We start from the raw sequence: 20,000 nt of genomic DNA, 5'->3' as shown, positions 1-20,000 counted from the left end.
ATTAAAAACACACACTAACACACAGACACAGACACACACACGAACGCACGCACGCAGGTACACAAGCAGGCACGAACGAACAGACGCACACACACACGCACGAAAGCACGCACGTACGAATGGACACACATACACACACGAACGAACACACACGCACACACTCACACACACGCACACACACACACACACTCACACACTCACACACACACACACACACATACACACACACATACACACACATACACATATATGTTTATAGACTTCTCTCTTTTAAGACCTTGGTTTATTTCAGATTTTCTGTTTATAACCTTTACAAAATCACCCCCTTTTTAAAATCTTCGAAAAGGGTTCCACTATACCGTAATAAACCAGAAGATCGCTGGCCGGTGAGAACATTGGAGGCGAGGAAGGACAAGGCACCGAAGACACACACATACACACACACGCACACACATACACACACATACACACACACACAGACACACACACACATGCACACACACACACACGCACACACATACACACACACATACACACACACACACACACATACACACACACGCACATGCACGCACACACACACACACACACACACACAAATATTCTCTCTCTCTTTCTCTCTCCGCGACCACCTCTTCCCATCCCAACCCCTCACCCCGCAGAGCTTCACAAACCCCATACAAACCTACCAAGGTAAACCAGGAGATCGCCCTCCGCCAGGCCGATGAGAACGTTGGAGGCGAGGAAGGACAGGGCACCGAAGATGGCGAGACAGGTGGCGGACATGACTCGCTGCAGGGGCAGAAGCATGAGGAGGCTGGCCAGACGAGACACCCCCACCTTGATCGACTCCAGCAAACCGATCTGAGAGGAGCTCCAACAGAACGGTTGGTCCATCAGGTACAGAACGTCCAGCTGCAAATGGATACTTGTGCAGGATGTTGTTTTTCATGTTTTTTGGCTCACGTAAGTGTAGCCTATGCGATGCTAACTTGTGTCTGTCTGTGCGTGTGTATGTGTGTATGTGTGTGATAGAAACTTTAACATTTGACTGAACACCGAAATACTAATTTTACCTGGTTATTATCCAAGCAACAGCTTCAAAGTATTGAAGCAATGATCAACATTTCGTCGGCACGTATGTACGTTAAAGTGTGTATCCAAAGAAAACGGGTGGTGTTTCTTTTTTTTTCGGGGGGGAAGGGGGGGGGGGGTAAAAACAGGTGACTGGTTTGTGTCGTGTGTGGTATGTAGACCAGGTCAGGGGTCAAGGTTAAGTCAGATCGCGTGAAGGATTGTGGTATAGATACAGTTCTCACCCAGCTGCAGTTCGCCGATTCGGGGAAGACGATTTCACATTGTTCGGTTTCGTAGCCCCAGAAAAATAGATAAAGAAGATACCAAAGGAAATTTCCTACAGGTTGATCTGCACAGCGTGTTTCCAGTGTGTGCGCGAGGAAGTGATGTCGAAAGCGCAGTGTCGATCTGGCAGTCGTGTCCCCGTAAGTTACTGTAGGCTACAGACAGACAGATCTAGATCTAGTGTCTCCCACTCTTGCACCGTGTCACCTATGCTTACTGTGTGTGTGTATGTGTGACGGAGTGAATGAGTTTGTGTTTGTCGATTTCTTACGGGAGCCTTGAAGGCTTCGCCTCTTGTTTTCTTGTTTTACAAGCTTTTGTTATTTTTTTCTTTTACATTTTATTGTCATTCTGGGGCGTTTTGTTGCAGTTTTTATTTTATTTTTGTGTTTGGTGCTAACATCTGGTTGTTTCGTAGCTTTTTTGTAACTTTTTTGTAACCTTTTATTCGTACATTTATTCAAAAACAATTGTCCAACCTTTTTCGTCGTAAGGTTTTATTCTTTACCTCTGTGTGTGTGTGTGTGTGTGTGTGTGTGTGTGTGTGTGTGTGTGTGTGTGTGTGTGTGTGTGTATGTGTGTGTGTGTGTGTGTGTAACTTTTCTTTGTCAGCTTAACATATAAAACCGTGATTTACATTGCCTTCAAACAAATCATGTCGGTAAAAACAACAAAAAACAAAACGAATTCAACGCTTGTGTGGGAAGGTTTGAACATCAGTGATGTCGTATGGCGTGGGCAGGTTGCAGCTAGCTGACACCATTTACAAGACCGGCATGGTTGGCCTAGTGGTAAGGCGTCCGCCCCGTGATCGGGAGGTCGTGGGTTCAAACCCCGGCCGGGTCATACCTAAGACTTTAAAATTGGCAATCTAGTGGCTGCTCCGCCTGGCGTCTGGCATTATGGGGTTAGTGCTAGGACTGGTTGGTCCGGTGTCAGAATAATGTGAATGGGTGAGACATGAAGCCTGTGCTGCGACTTTTGTCTTGTGTGTGGCGCACGTTATATGTCAAAGCAGCACCGCCCTGATATGGCCCTTCGTGGTCGGCTGGGCGTTAAACAAACAAACAAACACCATTTACACAAGAAATGTTACAGAAAGATGTTTTACAAGCTTTGGGTTAAAAACAAAATTACAAATGTATGCGGTGCCTTACCTCATATCTAGGGTATTATCTCCACACGCCTTGGATTCAGCAAAGTTACAAATATATGTGATGGTTTTCCTCATAACTAAGAAAGTCTCTCTCTTATGTCTTAGATTCAGTAAAGTTACACATGTATGCGATACATTTACTTATAACTAGGGTATAGTCTTCTCACATCTTGGGTTCAGCAAAGATTCACATAATTATATGTGATGCCGGATAGCTAAGTTGGTAGCGTTGATAGAGAACTGGAATTGTGATCCTAGGGTCACGGGTTCGAATCCAGGGTCAACTTTATTAGCAGACTTAGGGACGGTATCCATGTTCCACCCTCATGTCATCACAGTGGCACGTAAAAGACCTCGGTCATTCTGCCAAAAGTGCAGGTGGCCCATCACACATTAACACGCACACACCTGGGTAGCGCGACTCTTGTTGCTGCTAGCTTTCCACTGGGAGGAAGCGACCCGAAGTTCAAGCAAAGGGATGATAAAGTAACGTAAATGAAATGCAATCCCTTACCTTCATGGCGGGGTAGTCTCCAAAAACGCCGATAAAGAAGGCAAGGAGAAGCACTAGCAGAAGCGCGCGCTGATGAGGATTGTCACGTGACGAGAAGGTAGTCCAGATCCTTTTCAGGCTCCCCCATGGCGTCATCATGCACTTCCGGTCACGTGTTACCGTTTCGGGCAAAAAGGCGATGACGATGAAGATGCAGAGTAAATCGAACATACCGGCTGTCAGAGAAGGGAAGAAAAAACCTGGACAAGAGGAAACAGGATTCATGATAATCATTGTTTGAAAGATTAAAAAAACCAAGAATGGTGACTTATTGGAACGTTTTGTCATCAATTAAACGTTCCAACAAATTACTATTCTTGTTTTTTGATTCTGCATTTTGGAACGTTAAAAGTCTAACTGTTTTGGAATTTCATTGATGAAAGCTAGGAACACAAGACAACGAAGTCGACGGTCGAAAGCACACGTAATATACATTCTGATAATCATCGGTCCACGGCTATCGCCAGTTTATCTCTGACAGCATGCTGAATTATTGCGCGAATCTATCAAAACAAGAAAACAGAGTTATCTCCCATATGTTGTTCGCGAGCACTGATCTAAATTTGAGATCAGTGTTCGCGAGACGAAAATGATTGCAGATTGGCCGACTTCGACATTTTGTAAGTCGCAATCTCTTTTTTTTTCTTTTTTTTTTTCCCTTACACCTGTTCCTTGTCCCGGTGTGATCTCACGCCGCCCCGTCCCTGCACTCGCTGCTCCATCCACATCTGAATTTCGTTCCGCTGCCAGACTTGTCGATTTTACAAACGCTCCAGGGAGGGATGTCGGGTCGCTGCGGTAGGCTACCCTCGGAAGATGACACTGCACTTCTGCTGAGTCACTTCGACGGTGTTCAGTAGTGGGTCTGTCCGGAGCTAACGGACGCAGCCCACTACCTACTATGCCCCCTACTAACGACATTGACTGCTAAGTCGCGGAGCCAGACTGAGTGAGGGTCCCCTCCAGAGAGCAGACCGCCACCACGTTTCTCCGTCGACCCCCCAGAACGTCACACGTTGAAGACAGCAGAAGTACTATTCAGGGAAGGATGGAACAGGAACACTGAGACCAAGGTCACCATGAGAGCTCCGGGCATGAAGGGCCACAAGAGCAAGGACAATTTATAATTTTGGATGATTAATGAGATGAGGATGATTATAATGATGATGCTATGGATTTCCAATTTGGTTTGAGACTACGTGACAGGGCAGCACTCTACGCTTACTGTCATCATATATCCTGGTGTCAACCAGGCTCGAGAACTGCAGCACCTGCGGTGTTGGTCAGGTAAACAGAACCTGAGCACCCTCAAAGTCGCATTCGTTAAGTGATCCCAGCCTTCCCATAGGAACCATGGCACTTCCACTCTGGGTAGGAGCCGACCGTAGCCCGAAAAACCCACATGACCCTGATCGAACCCACGACCTCCCGGCCCACAGCCCGATGCGCTAACCACTGCGCTACGGGGGCCGGTGTAAGTCGCAATCTCATTGGTCGCTGTTATCCAATCAGAGACGCGTTTATACAGAAATAGATGCGTTAACAGAATGACAAGTTGACCGAACATAATGATGGAAGCGCCAAACATAATGACTCTTTAACTATGCACTCAACATAATGACACGACCACCCAACATAACGACACGACCACCCAACATAATGACATGACCACCCAACATAATGACATAAGCACCCAACATCATGATAAAATCACCCAACATCATGACAAAACCACACAACATCATGACAAAACCACCCAACATCATGACAAAACCACCCAAAGTCATGACAAGTTGACCCAACATCATGACAAGTTGACCCAACATCATGACAAGTTGACCCAACATAATGACAAAACCACCCAACATAATGACACGACCACCCAACCTAATGACAAAGCCACTCAACATAACGACAAGTTGACCCAACATAATGACAAAGCCACCCAACATAATGACATAAACACACAACATGGTGACAAAACCACCCAACATATAACACGTTGACCCAACATAATGTTTTGTATCAACATAAGGCAGTTGAGGCGTTCCATGGGAAAAACCACCCAACATCATGACAAAACCACCCAACATCATGACAAAACCACCCAACATCATGACAGAACCACCCAACATCATGACAAAACCACCCAACATAATGACAAAATCACCCAACATAATGACAAAAGCACCCAACATCATGACATGACCACCCAACATCATGACAAAATCATCCAACATAATGACAAAACCACCCAACATCATGACAGAACCACCCAACATCATGACATGACCACCCAACATAATGACAGAACCACCCAACATCATGACAAAACCACCCAACATCATGACAAAACCACCCAACATCATGACAGAACCACCCAACATCATGACAAAACCACCCAACATCATGACAAAACCACCCAACATCATGACAGAACCACCCAACATCATGACAGAACCACCCAACATAATGACAAAACCACCCAACATCATGACAAAACCACCCAACATCATGACAAAACCACCCAACATCATGACAGAACCACCCAACATCATGACAAAACCACCCAAAGTCATGACAAGTTGACCCAACATAATGTTTTGTATCAACATAAGGCAGTTGAGGCGTTCCATACAAACAAGTCGAAATTTTGAGACTGCTGTCGGAAGGAGACCGTGATATATGGTTGCATCACTCTCAACTGGTTACAGAAAAAATCGTCTGCTCACATCAATTCCTTTGTAATTTAAAAATTACACAACACCATGAAAAATCATTATCGACGATCGCGAATCTGCTTATATCCATAACACATTACGAAAAGATCTAAATATGTAAAAAATCGATTTCCTCTCCAGAGAAGGAAAACAAAGGCTGAGAAGTAACTCATTTTTGACCTGAGTTCAGGATGACGTAATATACACATGTGCAGCAGAAACATTTAAACCTTTAGAAAGACCTTGACAGAGTGCACGAGAAGAATATTTCAACGTATTTGGTCTCGAGCGTTAGTAGCTAGTCAGTTATGTTTCAATGATGAACATTGTTGAGTAATGCACCAGAATTAATTCTCGAAGTGCAAACAATAAAAAGTAACTCGCATCCTAGTAACTAAGCCCTTTCAAGGCGCTATGTATCCCGCACCTGTGTAAAATTCCACGACGATTTACATTATGCGCATTAAACAAACAAAAACTATAAAATATTTCAATGTATCTCAATGGTCAGAGCGATTGGCTGTGACGTGTAAATCAGCAAGGCGTGACCGGAACCAACCTGTCTTTTGAATGAAGATGCCCGCGGAGAACTGCGTGACTGGGTCACCAACCTGTCTTTTGAATGAAGATGCCCGCGGAGAACTGCGTGACTGGGTCACCAACCTGTCTTTTGAATGAAGATGCCCGCGGAGAACTGCGTGACTGGGTCACCAACCTGTCTTTTGAATGAAGATGCCCGCGGAGAACTGCGAGACGGCGTTCCCTGTGCCCAAGGCTCCCATGACCAGCGCCAGCCCCAGCATGCGTTCCTTCTCCGTGGTAGTGATGTCCGCTGAGTACACGTAACACGCCAGAAACACGCCTGTGGAATACATTCCATGAAACACATTGTGGTCAATGTGTATTTCCGAGGCTCTTTGCTCTCATGGCCAACCATTTCTTCTTCTTCTCTCTCTCTCTCTCTCTCACTCTCTCTCTCTCTCTCTCTCTCTCTCTCTCTCTCTCTCTCTCTCTCTCTCTCTCTCTCTATTTTTTTCTGTCTCTTTCTCTGCCAGCTTTGTGTGTGTGTGTGTGTGTGTGTGTGTGTGTGTGTGTGTGTGTGTGTGTGTGTGTGTGTGTGAGTGTGTGAGTGTGTGTTTTATTGTGTGTGTGTGTTTTATTTTGTGTGTGTGTGTGTGTGTGTGTGTGTGTGTGTGTGTGTGTGTGAGTGAGTGTGTGTTTGATTGTGTGTGTGTGTGTGTGTGTGTGTGTGTGTGTGTGTGAGTGTGTGTGTGTGTGTGTGTGAGTGTGTGTGTGTGTGCGTGTGAGTGTGTGTGTGTGCGTGTGTGTGTGAGTGTGAGTGTGTGTGTGTGTGAGTGTGTGTGTGTGTGTGTGTGTGTGTGAGTGTGTGTGTGTGTGCGTGAATGCTTGCGTATATATCAGTAGTGACGCAAGAGTGCGCGTGTACCGAAATGTGTATGCAATGTCATACTTGCGAGTGATGGTTAGAAAGGATGATGCCAATATCGAGATGGCCGATTCGATTGATGATGACGAAGAGGAAGCGCGTCATAAACGACAGCTATATAACAAAGACAAGTTGATGAACTTTCAAATTGTATTTTATTTTTAATTCAGGTGGATGAATGCTTCGACAACTTTTCTTATTTTCCCTTTCTCTCTCTTTTCTCGTGGTGGTAATCACAGCAAGGCTGTTTCTGCATTGAAGAGTAGGGGAAGGGCTCCCAATATGGACCGGCTCCTAATATGGACCACCTCCTGTTCTGACAAACTACCGGCGCTAGAGCGCTCAAAGCAATTTCATTTGCTTTATTCACCCTCTCTGGATAGGCTAAGTTGCACTTGTCAAAACACAAACCTCAAAACCGTTAGGCTTTTTCGCTTTTTACATTCAGTCAAGTTTTGTTTTCACTTTTGGCAGCGTTCACTCTAAATTTGCTGCCTAAAACGGACTCGTTTCTGTCCACAGCCAAAGTTTCATAACACAAAAATGGCTATATATTGTTTGTTTGTTCGTTCATGGGCTGAAACTCCCACGGCTTTTACGTGTATGACCGTTTTTACCCCGCCATTTAGGCAGCCATACGCCGCTTTCGGAGGAAGCATGCTGGGTATTTTCGTGTTTCTATAACCCACCGAACTCTGACATGGATTACAGGATCTTTTGCGTGCGCACTTGGTCTTGTGCTTGCGTGTACACACGGGGGTGTTCGGACACCGAGGAGAGTCTGCACACAAAGTTGACTCTGAGAAATAAATCTCTCGCCGAACGTGGGGACGAACTCACGCTGACAGCGGCCAACTGGATACAAATCCAGCGCGCTACCGACTGAGCTACATCGCCGCCCTGGCTATATATGACAGCTAAGACAGTATTTTTTACATTTTAACAGTGTGTACCCCGAGTTTCTACTGCAAACAAAAAATAATAGCAAAACCTCAAAGTATGTGTGAGTCCCCTATATGGACCACCTTCAACAAATCGAAGAAAATAAAAACTAAAGGCAATTTTAATTAATTCATTAAAAAGCTTGCTGAAAATAACCTATAACTAGCCCTCGAGATTTCAAAAAATATTAACAAATAGTCTTTTTTTTGTGGAAGATAATTTTACTTATTTTCACTCTGTTTTTGATAAGCTTCTTCAGTTTCCTGGTGTGCTTCAAATAATGCTCTCATCAACTCGAAACAGTTAAATCTAAAGCATATTTGAATGAGTCTGACTTGCACACTAAGTTGTATCATGTTATTTTGAAGTATAGGCCGCTTCACTGGTCCATATTGGGCGCCCAGGCTCCTAATATGGACCATTTGTGATTTTTTCTGTATTTAATTTTTGCTGAAGGTCTATCAAAGCTATTTCACTCTAATTAGGCCTACATAGTCCGGAGGCCAAGCAGGTCGATCGTTTAGTTCCGTCGGCTACCTCTTCGTACCAAAATGTTTTGGGTTAAATCCTTTAAGGGATTTTTTCTGATTGATATTTTGTGTGCTAGTACTTTGGGGATCATATAATAAACTTATGAGAGCTTTTAACAGTTCGTAAATTTACGACTACGAAAACGTCTTTTTACCACAGCGATTTTGGAGTGACGTCCCTTTAGTTCTTCAAAATGACGGCAAACGCATGCATTTTACATTGCGATCAAGACTCTATTTCTCGAGAATTAAAGTGTTTTACGGAGGCTAAATGGACTACCACGTTGCGATCAAGTGAGCAGTGGATTTCCTTAGACGGTGAAGAACGTGTAATCGCTGAACAAATCTTAGCGTTGGAATCTAGACCGGTAACGAGTTGCGTACACTTGCACTAGATCAAGTTCACAAACAAACGAAGGATTGCGCAAACCGAACGGCGCGTGGAAAAAGGAAAAGCTACGGGTGTTGTTTCACCAAGAAAGAGAACACAACGACAGAACGACAGCAGAGCTTCAACAACCAGGAGTGAGCATATCCTGCCTCCTCTCTGTATTTTGTGCAGAAAAAACAAAAACAAAAAATCAGCCGGGAAGTGGGTGCCAGAAAGACTAATACAGGTTAGTTGAACCATAGACCTATATTAGGTCCCTGGTTGAACGTTTTAGTTGCATTGTCATGACTCATGGGAGCATAAGAGTCAAAACTATTTGATTTATTGCTTGCTTGATTATTTACTATTTGCACCCTAATTATGTGACCAAAATATTGTTGCTTTCTACATTATGAAGCCAATTTAAAGGGGAAGTCTTGGGTCAAAAAAAATTCCAAAATGTTTGACGGTCCATGAAGCATTGTTTAATTAACAGTACAAATTCAAAGAGCATGATAGGCTGGACTATCTAATCAGCGATAAGACAGCTTTGCATTAGAGCGCTCAGTACCCACTCATCGTTGCAAGTTGTAATAAGTCGATGTTCAGATTAAAATGCAGTAGCTACTAAATGCCTGCACAGGTGCAGAGTTTCAGAAGATAAATATGTGAGCATTAATCTAGATTCAATTATTATAAAATAGTAAATTGCTTGTGTGTGTAGGGGGGGGGGTGGTGGTGGTACTAATGCAATACATGTCGTGTACATTGTCGTATGGTATGATAAATGATGAGTGCTAAATTCTAAGAATCTGTTATATTACAATAAGGGTTTGTGTCAATTAACTCTTCTCTTCCCCGTTGAAACTCTTTATAATTTAATAGCATCACATTTGTTCAACAGGGAGGACCGAATGCTGACATATTCTATGAAGCTGCTGTGCGGTCCAACAGACATGACATTCTACGTGACATCCAGTATAAGCCAGATCTTCTTGCCGTGGAAGCAAAGTAAGCGTATTAATTTGTTACTCCCCCACTCGGCTCTAGCCACCATCAAAAATGTTCATGGGGGGGGGGGGGGGGGGGGTTGGGGGATTATAGTAAAGGAAAATTGTCGAACATTTTCTTTGACCCAGGACAATTGCTTTTTTAAAATTTCCAGCAACACCTATGCACATACACACTCTCACACACACACACACCCATAGTGTGCACACACACACACTCGCGCATGCTGACACAAATTTGTGATTTAAAAATAAAAATGAAGTTTTTTGCATTGTAATAGGGCTACTTCGGAAATGAGTTTGTTCCCAGCGTTAGGGGAGACAATGACATGGAACTATGAGCAACCAAGCATAACTGACACACCTGACTTTCTCGCCCTTGCATGTAATAGTCTCCCCTAATATATGGAGCAAGCTCTTTTTCGGATAAGCCATATATTAACAAGTGTGCCGCGGTAAATTTTAGAGCCAGGACATTTCGACCTATTGATTTCTTAGTCAGGTCAAAATGACCTTTTGTCCTCTAAAGCTGGCAGTGGCAGCAACACTGCATAGATGTACAAATATGGACTGTTTTTACTTCAGAGGTCCTAAGGGAGAGGACACTGACACCTTTTCCTTTTTTTAGTAAGCATATCAAATATTTTAGGGAATTAAATATTTTATTAGAATGCACTGCCCTCTCATTTACACTGCGACGATAACCTGAAAAGGTTCCTGCGGCATATTTATCCTGATCCTAATCCTGACTAGGGTATGCTTTGGGATTTGTTGTTCAGATGAGTTTGTGTGGACCGATTGGTTTCAAAAAAGACCAAATCCCAGGCCAATCCCTGCAGAGGAAAAACAAAATAACGGAGCAAACACACATACACCCACACACGAAAATAAAATCAAGCAAAGAAAGAAAAAAGCTTGACAACTTGTATGTTTATGTTGGTGTTTGTATGTGCAGTATGGCTGGCTGTTGAAGGACGGCAGTTTGGAAGTGAGATGGATGTCTCAGCCTGCCATTCCCCCCGCTGTCACTGAATTTATCAAGTGCGGCTGTAAGACAGGATGTGCTGGAAACAAGTGCACCTGCCATCGCAATTCGCTAAAGTGCACTGAACTGTGTGCATGTGTTGGGTGTGTAAACGTGCAGTCTGTGGAGGAAGACATTGACAACCCACCAAGTGACTCTGACTCAGAGACGGACTTTGAAGGGGAGATGGACTATCACGGAGACAGTGATTCAGACTGATAATAACTCTCAGATACTGTGTATAAATGGGGGATGGACTAGAGACCGCAATTTGGACTGATAATAACTCTCAGATACTGTGTGTAAATGGGGGATGGACTGTGACAGAGACCGTAATTTGGACTGATAATAACTTCAGATACTGTGTGTAAATGGGGGATGGACTGTGAAAGAGACCGTAATTCGGACTGGGAATATCATCAGATACTGTGTGTGAAGGGAGATGGAATGTGAAAAAGTCAGTGATTCGGACTGGGAATAACTTCAGATACCGTGTGTGAAGGGGAGATGGACTGAAACTTGAAAGAGACCGTGATTCGGACTGGGAATAACGATGATGGACAACAACGTATGTGTTGCGTGGATCAGGCAGCCAAGAGGGATCATTGTGCGTAGATAGTACACTTTATATGGTATGTGCAGTTGCCAAGTATCAGTGTCTCCACTATTCATTGAGTGATCAAGGGAGACAATTTTTCAGTTTGGGTAAAACATTTTTTTTTTTCATTGCTTACTTAACCTACAATCACTTACAAACCCGAATTATTAGTCTAATTATCAAGTGTCAACATATATTTTAACATTTCTACCAACTTTAGTATATGTTTTTGAGTTAAAACATAAAATGTAAAAAAAAAAAAATTACCCCTTTGCGTCAAAACTTAATTCACAAAAACCAAAAAATCTCTAACCCTAGATGATACCCAAAGTACTAGTACCTCAAAATGTGATGTACTGTGGGTGTTCTTTCAAAATATGACAACAAATTGCTATCTAATTTACTGTCCGACGGAATCCTTTTTCTAGGGCTTTAAAACTGGCTTGGCCTCCACACTATAACGGTTAAACTAAGAGAGAAGGACTACCAACCACAAAATGAAACTTCTTCGCAAGAAAACAAGCTAGTTATCAGCAATAAACACCAATAAACAAAAAGTGGTCCATATTAGGGGCCCTTCCCCTATACAGTTGTACCTGCGATAAAAGAACACCATTTGAACCACCCTGGGGGCGGGGATGTAGCTCAGTCAGTAGCGCGCTGGATTTGTATCCAGTTGGCCGCTGTCAGCGTGAGTTCGTCCCCACGTTCGGCGAGAGATTTATTTCTCAGAGTCAACTTTGTGTGCAGACTCTCCTCCCCAGCATGCTTCCTCCGAAAACTATGGAAAGCCGTTTGGCTCGTAACCTATACACGCGTAATAAATACTAAATACGCGCGTAATAAATACTAAATACGCGCGTAAGAAATTATTCGTACGCGCGTCAGAAATACAAGTATTTCTTACGCGCGTATGAATCATTTCTGACCCGCGTATTTAGTATTTATTACGCGCGTATTTAGTATTTATTACGCGCGTATGAATAATTTCTTACGCGCGTATGAATTATTTAATGTGCGCGTATTAAGTATTTATTACGCGCGTCATAAACCTTTCTTACGCGCGTGTTTAAACATTTCTTACGCGCGTAATAAATGTAGGAATCACGTGGTTAAGCGACTCAGAAACTCGGACTGGGAATCCACATGAAAAACACTAGTCAGCGTCTCCACCGCCTTGGTTTGAATATCACAAGATTGTGGGAGTAAACGAATTAGACTATTTTTGTACCGCTTTTTCTGTCAAGAAGCCAAGCCCCGGAAAAAGCCTGTGGTTCTCGCGCAGCTCATGCAGACGACACCCGTGTAGGCCGGGTTAGTTTGTCGCATCTTTGGCAGAGTAATGTGATAGAGTATGCAGATTGTGTCGACGACTGCAAACGTTAAGTAACTTAAAGATATCAGCTTGAAAGCGTGTTTATTTTCAATAAAAGTCGGTTCAGGCAGCGCTGTAAACCAATATTTGTTATTTTGGTTCTTTCCCCATCACCAGCAGCTTCGTAAGAGTACTGTCGGATTGCATGTACCGGAGCAGAAAACGAATGGCTTTTTTATTTGAGTGAAACACATTTGTTGAGTTTGGCATTATTAAAAGCTATACCCACGGTAAACAAATGCTAGAATGAGTACACAGTGCAGTTAAACCAACGGCTCCCATAGTAGAGGTTAGGTTATTTCCGGGGCGTGGCTTCTTGACATGAAAAGCGCCGCAAAAAGAGTCTATCATTAGACGTTTTGCGAACAGAGTTCAACACCGTTGCTGAAAATCAAACCCTAGCTCGAACAGCACTGGAGAGGTAAGAATGTTATCAGCCGAAGTCGGTTCCTGTGACGTATTCACAGATCTCTGGTATTCCTCACGACCTACACCGAGATTTGTCGCTTTGCAAGTCGTACATTTTCCGATTCAAGTTTTACTGCACCGCTGACTTCTTCCGGCGTGTATGGATTATTGCTTCCGGCGTGTATGAAAACATTTATGACGCGCGTCCTAAATAATAAATACGCGCGTCACAAATGCTTTCATACGCGCGTCATAAATGATTTCATACGGGCGTCATAACTATTTAATACGCGCGTTATAAATCATTGATGACGCGCGTATTTATTATTAATGACGCGCGTATTCAATATTTATTACGCGCGTAGTTATTAGCCAAACGGCTTTCCATAGAAAACGGCGTATGGCTGCCTAAATGGCGGGGTAAAAAACGGTCATACACGTAAAATTCCACTCGTGCAAAAAACACGAGCGTACGTGGGAGTTTCAGCCCACGAACGCAGAAGAAGAAGAAGAAGAAGAAGAAGAACCACCCAAAAGTGTTCATTTATTGCAGGTGGCCTTTCGTGACAGGTAACTCTGCTATCGATAGCAGGCAAAGGAACAACAAAGTGTTTTCTGTCCACGTCCCCAACTGTGTGAATGGTGCTATACTGAATGAAAGAGTGTGACATGAAGTTCTTGTACATCATTGTAAAGAGTGTGAATGACGTTTTAGTTTAGATGTCAAGCGCTTAGAGCAAGCCTTTTTAACGAAAGTTTTTGATTTAGCGCTATATAAATGTTCTTATTATTATTGGAGGAGCATGTCATCCCAGGAACATCTGTATTAGGGGGCGGTGAAATAGCTCGGTCGCTAGCGGCGCTGGCTTCAAAACCAGTTGTCGCTATCGGCGTGGATTCGATCCCCACGTTCGGCGAGGGATTTAGTTCCCAGAGTCAACTTTGCGCAGAACACTCCCGTGTGCACGCATGCGCACGATAAAGAACCCAAGTTCACAGCGAAAGTCTCAGAGTTTGGAAACACGAATACACGCATGCAGGGAAAAAACTAAAAATAATGGGTAGCGCCGGATACTGTATGGCAGCTCGCTTTCCCCAGGGAGAAAGCAGCCCGAATTTCCGTGAGGGTAATCTCACATGACTATATGAATCTTATCTTTACCCTTATCCTTATCCTTATTAACGTGTAACATCCAATTTTAAACTGTAGTACACTCACCGGCAGTCCCGCCGCACACACCAAAGATGGCGTACCCCACGTACAGCGCGGGAAGGCCAAGGTCAAAGTGAATGATGACAGGAGCTGCCGCGTCACGCAGAAAGTGACCAATCAGAGGCACGAGCAGAGCCAACCGACGCCCCATGACGTCAGAGTAGGTGCCTAGCAACAGGCAGCTGACCATTCCGATGCCGAAGGTCAGCATTTCTAGGAACATGAGGAGGTCAGCGCTTTTGTCTTGCACCTGTGTGACAGATATGACAGTTTTGGGAACCTGTGTGACAGATATGACAGTTTTGGGAACCTGTGTGACAGATATGACAGTTTTGGGAACCTGTGTGTGAAGCAGGACACATTTGGCTTGTCGTCGTCTTCGACTTTCTGCCTTCCCTTAAAAAATACATGTTTATATGGATGTTTGCATGTGTAAAAAGTATTACTTTAAAATTATATTCGATACTACCGAAATGTCCTGGGGTTTTCCCGTCTTAGTTAGTTAGTTAGTTAGTTAGTAACTGTTGTTGCTTTTTTGGTCCAGCAGACCATATAGGCCAAATCAGGACCCAGTAAAGCTATGAAACTATGATTTTGCTATGACCATGTGTCCTCCAGATCAAAGGTACACGCCAGATACTCAGCTCAATCGGCAAACAAACACCATTTATGGAACGTGTAAAACGAACTTGCTATCCTTACCAATCCCGTAGCCTATCGGCCTGCACGGATGAGGTGAATGAGGGGTTAACGCAGGGGGACTTGGTGATCTGCACTGTTCTAACACTCATAAAATATTCAACCTCATGGGGAAACAAAAACACATTGCGACACTTACCATAATTATCCCGTAGCCTATCGGCCTGCACGGATGAGGTGTTGGAAGTGTTGAGACAGAGTACCTTGGTGGTCTGTGTACTGTCCGAACTCTCACAAACATTCAACCTCAAAAGTAACGAACAAAACACAACTTTGCGACACTTACCATATCCCGTAGCCTGTCGGCCTGCACGGATGAGGTGTTGGAAGTGTGGAGACAGAGTACCTTGGTGGTCTGTGTACTGTCCGAACTCTCACAAACATTCAACCTCAAAAGTAACGAACAAAACACAACTTTGCGACACTTACCATATCCCGTAGCCTGTCGGCCTGCACGGATGAGGTGTTGGAAGTGTGGAGACAGAGTACCTTGGTGGTCTGTGTACTGTCCGAACTCTCACAAACATTCAACCTCAAAAGTAACGAACAAAACACAACTTTGCGACACTTACCATATCCCGTAGCCTATCGGCCTGCACGGTTGAGGTGTTTGAGGTGTTGACGCATGGTGTCTTGGTGATCTGCACCATGACGCTGGCGTTGCCGTACACCTGCTGGGTGTACACCTGGTACACGTACTGCTCGAGCACCGGCTCCGCCATCCTGTCCGACACCGACACGAAGATGGACACCAGCGAGATGAAGAACAGGCTGCGCTTCTGGCGGGGGATCTTGCGAGGTGGCGGGCCATCTGAGTGTTAGACAGAGATATCGATCCAATGTTAAACTTTTCACTAACAGTAGTTAAAAATGTACAGATGCCAAACTGACCAGCATTCTTACGAGAGAGACAGGCTGCGCTTCTGGCTGGGGATCTTGCGAGTTGGTGGGCCATCTGCGTGTTTGACAGAGATTGCAATCATGGATGAGGATTTTCACATGCACACCAGAGAGATTAAGAACAGGCTGCGCTTCTGAATCTCGTCTGTTAGACAAAAAGTTCGAATCGAAGTGAGTATTTTCACGAACGGCAGTTGAAAATCTGTAAATGCCAAACTGACAATAGAGACGAAGAACAGGTCGCGTCTCTGGTTGGGTATTTTGCGAGAGGGAGGACCATCTGAGTATAAGACAGAGATTTCAATTCCATGTGAAACCTTTCACAAACAGCAAATTGACAATGTTGTTACAAATACTGCTCGAAAACTCGCTCTGCGACCTGACACAAGTCCAAAATATGGTCTGATATTCCATTCTCATGTTGTAGTAGGTCTCTTTGAAATCAACGTGTTATGCCCTATTTTGTGTCTTACTCCTTGCAGTAGCACTCATTGAACATGCCTTTTAAAAATGTCATATTATGTCCACAACTTTTCTCATGGTTAGATTACAACCTCTATTAAAGTGACCAAGACTGCTTTGTTCGATATGCCTTCATGGGTCACGTCATTACAAGTTTACCTTGGCGTACATATTCGTAGATAAAACAGCAAAGAAAAACCAAAGTTAAATATAGGGGACTACGATAGCAACTAACGACGTTATGAGCATCGCTAAAAAGGGCTGCTCGTGGTCAAGCTACAAAAATCAAACACACAGACACACACACAGACACACACAGAGACACACACACTGACACACACACACACACACACACACACACACACACACACACACACACACACACATACCTAAAGTGTGGATGGTTACCTAAGAGGCGGCACTGGGTGTAGTGCCTTTCTAGTGCACTTGCACTACAACAGCACTGGGTGCAGTACTCGCTCCGGCATCGAAGAATTTTGCACTAAAAAATGCACAAAATTTGACCTATTTCGTCGCCTATAGAGGACGGAAAGAATGTCATTTTGAACATTGTTATGACATTCTTTCCGTCAAAAAAGTCAATTTAACGGTGTTAAATGAAGCGACCATCCACACAATTAGGTTGCCATCCAGAGTTTAGGTTGCCATCCACGTGTGGATGGTTGCCTTATGGTGATTTAGGCAACCAAACCTGTGGAAACGGGGGTACACACACACACACACACACACACACACACACACACACACACACACACACACACACACACACACACACACACACACACACACACACACCAACAACAACAACAATACAATACCAAACAGCAAAACCATAGTACAAACCTTCTGAGCGGTGTGTTTTATTCCTCAACAACGGCGCTGTATCCGATGCTGTCGAATCATCAGAGTCAGAAAGTATGTCGTCTGCACACGTCTGGGAACCCACTCTTGTGGTCTGAATCTTTCTGCGACCGAGAACTGATGAAGTGCCCGCGGCGCCATTCGCAGATGACGAACCGACACCACCACTTGTGTCCCGAGAGTGAACGTGATTGTGTCTTTCGATTTCAGAGTGTGTTAAATCGTCTTCCACACGGCCTCCATGTCTCAGAAATCTATCCGGTGTTTTTCGCGACCAGTCTTCCACGTAGCCGGATTCGGCAGAAGGGTTCAGAGCCGCAGCGATTTCGTCGGCAATGCTTCTGGTGGGTTCTTGTCCCGTAGGTGAGTCTGCTGCTTGTATCAAATTTCCAGCCATAGTTTAAACAACTCGTACGATTTGTAGAGTAAAGATCATGCTCGAATTCGTTGACCCACATTGGGTGGCGTTTTGTGTGGGTAAAGATGACGGGGCGATGAGGATAGATTATGCTCAAACAATCAGTTGAGAAACGTGATTCGTTGACACACTTTTCATGGCTTTTGCTGTTTGTGTTAAAAATGCCATGGTAAGCCCTTGTCGTCGTCTTCTTCTTCCTTTGTCGTTAAAGATGCAATTCTTCTAGTGTTAGAATTCACGTACACCCCCTCAAATCTGCACAGGATTTGACTTGATTGTGCTACAGACATCCTTCCGTTCCGACACACACAACAAATTAACATCCCGGCTGTTTACTTGTGTGGATCGGGAATTATTTGCTGAATTTATTTCGCCGAATGTCATAGGTGTGTCATTTACGAAATTGATTCCGCAAAGAAATAGGCCTACAACTGTGCGCTGGGGGCAGTCAGACTGATGATGTTTGCTATTTGTCCCAGCGGAAGTATGTTCTTATCCCATGTATCATCATGTCATGATCCGAGGGCGCGAACATGATTACTGAAAGTAGAAGGACGATTGATGATATGTAAGTGCGAAGAATGTGACAGCAATGTTGTACTGTGCCTATCACGCGGTCATGAGAGTGCCGCCAAACTTATTGATAGTCATGTAAAAGGATACTCAGTTTGTGACACCACTCTAAAGTGATAAATAGATAGTGTTATCAATGATTTGAGAGCAAATAGAAGAAGAGCGATTGCTGATCTGCACACACACTTTGCAACTTGCCTTTATTCTCGTCGCCGCTTCAGCGATCAAGTGTGTGAACGTGTGTGTGTGAGCGTGTGTGTGTGTGAGTGTGTGTGTGTGTGTGTGTGTGCGTATGTGTGTATGTGTGCACGTGTGTGTGTGTGTGTGTGTGTGTGTGTGTGTACGCGCGTGTGTGTGAATGTGCGGTAATGTGTGTTTGAAAGAGTGACTGTTTAGTAGTGTATGTGTGCTGTGTGTGTGTGTGTGTGTGTGTGTGTGTGTGTGTGAACGCGCCAGGCGACGCGCGCGTGCGTGTGTGTGTTTGTGTGGATGGGTGCGCGTGTTCGTGTGTTTGGTTGCGCAAGTAGGGGAAAGGCTCCTAATATGGACCGGCTCCTAATATGGACCACCTCCAGTTCTGACAAACTAACGGCGCTAGAGCGTTAACAACAATTTCATTCGCTGTATTCACCCTCTCTGGATAACTTGCACATGTCAAAACTGTTGCAGAAACACAAACTTTTGGCAGCGTTCACTCTAAATTTTCCGCCTAAAACGAACTCGTTTCTGTCCACAACCAAAGCTTTTATCACACAAAACTTGCTATATATATGACAGCTAAGACCGTATTTGTTATATTTTAGCAGTGTTGACCCCGAGTTTCTACTGCAAACAAAAAATAATAGCAAAATCTCAAAGTATGTGCGAGTCCCCTGATATGGACCACCTTCAACAAATCGAAGAAAATAAAAGCTAAAGGCTATTTTCATTAATTTATTAAGAAGCTTGCTGAAAATAACCTATAACTAGCCCTCGAGATTTAAACAAAATATACAAAATAGTCTTCTTTTCGTGGAAGTTGATAATTTCAGTTATTTTCGCTATGTTTTAGATCAGCTTCTTTAGTTTTCTTGTGTGCTTTAAATAATGCTCTCATCAACCCAAAACAGATAAATTTAAAGCATATTTTAATTAGTCTGACTTTCACACTAAGTTGTATCATGCTATTTTAAAGTATAGGGGGCTTTTTACAGTGATTCGTGAAGGCCTCTCCACTGGTCCATATGAGGCGACCAGGCTCCTAATATGGACCATTTGTGATTTTTTCTGTATTTAATTTTTGCTGAATGTCTATCAAAGCTATTTTACTCTAATTAAGCCTAACCGTTAACCTTAGAGAGAAGGACTACCAAACACAA

The 20,000-nt window shown here is 43.8% G+C and overlaps 1 protein-coding gene and 1 long non-coding RNA gene across 2 annotated transcripts in view; one reads left to right on the top strand and one right to left on the bottom strand.

The window, feature by feature from the left end:
- Nucleotides 1-18,638, bottom strand: part of LOC138953440 (proton-coupled folate transporter-like) — a 22,131-nt gene extending 3,493 nt beyond the window's left edge. The window contains exons 1-6 of the mRNA XM_070325249.1: nucleotides 17,634-18,638; nucleotides 15,980-16,218; nucleotides 14,715-14,958; nucleotides 6,507-6,653; nucleotides 3,033-3,271; nucleotides 690-915 (exon numbers count right to left, since the gene is read on the bottom strand). Coding sequence (XP_070181350.1) covers nucleotides 690-915; nucleotides 3,033-3,271; nucleotides 6,507-6,653; nucleotides 14,715-14,958; nucleotides 15,980-16,218; nucleotides 17,634-18,048 — 1,510 coding nt within the window. The 5' untranslated portion in view covers nucleotides 18,049-18,638. The remainder of the gene's footprint in view (nucleotides 1-689; nucleotides 916-3,032; nucleotides 3,272-6,506; nucleotides 6,654-14,714; nucleotides 14,959-15,979; nucleotides 16,219-17,633) is intronic.
- On the top strand, nucleotides 8,862-12,168 carry LOC138952054 (uncharacterized). The gene is made up of 3 exons (XR_011451290.1): nucleotides 8,862-9,327; nucleotides 9,985-10,091; nucleotides 11,046-12,168. It is a non-coding gene; the product is annotated as an uncharacterized lncRNA (long non-coding RNA).
- Nucleotides 18,639-20,000: the final 1,362 nt, after the last annotated feature.

This window comes from Littorina saxatilis, linkage group LG17 (genome assembly GCF_037325665.1).
Source record: "Littorina saxatilis isolate snail1 linkage group LG17, US_GU_Lsax_2.0, whole genome shotgun sequence".
In the NCBI taxonomy this organism is placed as follows: Eukaryota; Metazoa; Mollusca; class Gastropoda; order Littorinimorpha; family Littorinidae; genus Littorina; species Littorina saxatilis.
The sequence above is the reverse complement of the archived record's forward strand: the minus strand, read 5'-3'. Positions and strand labels throughout refer to the sequence as shown.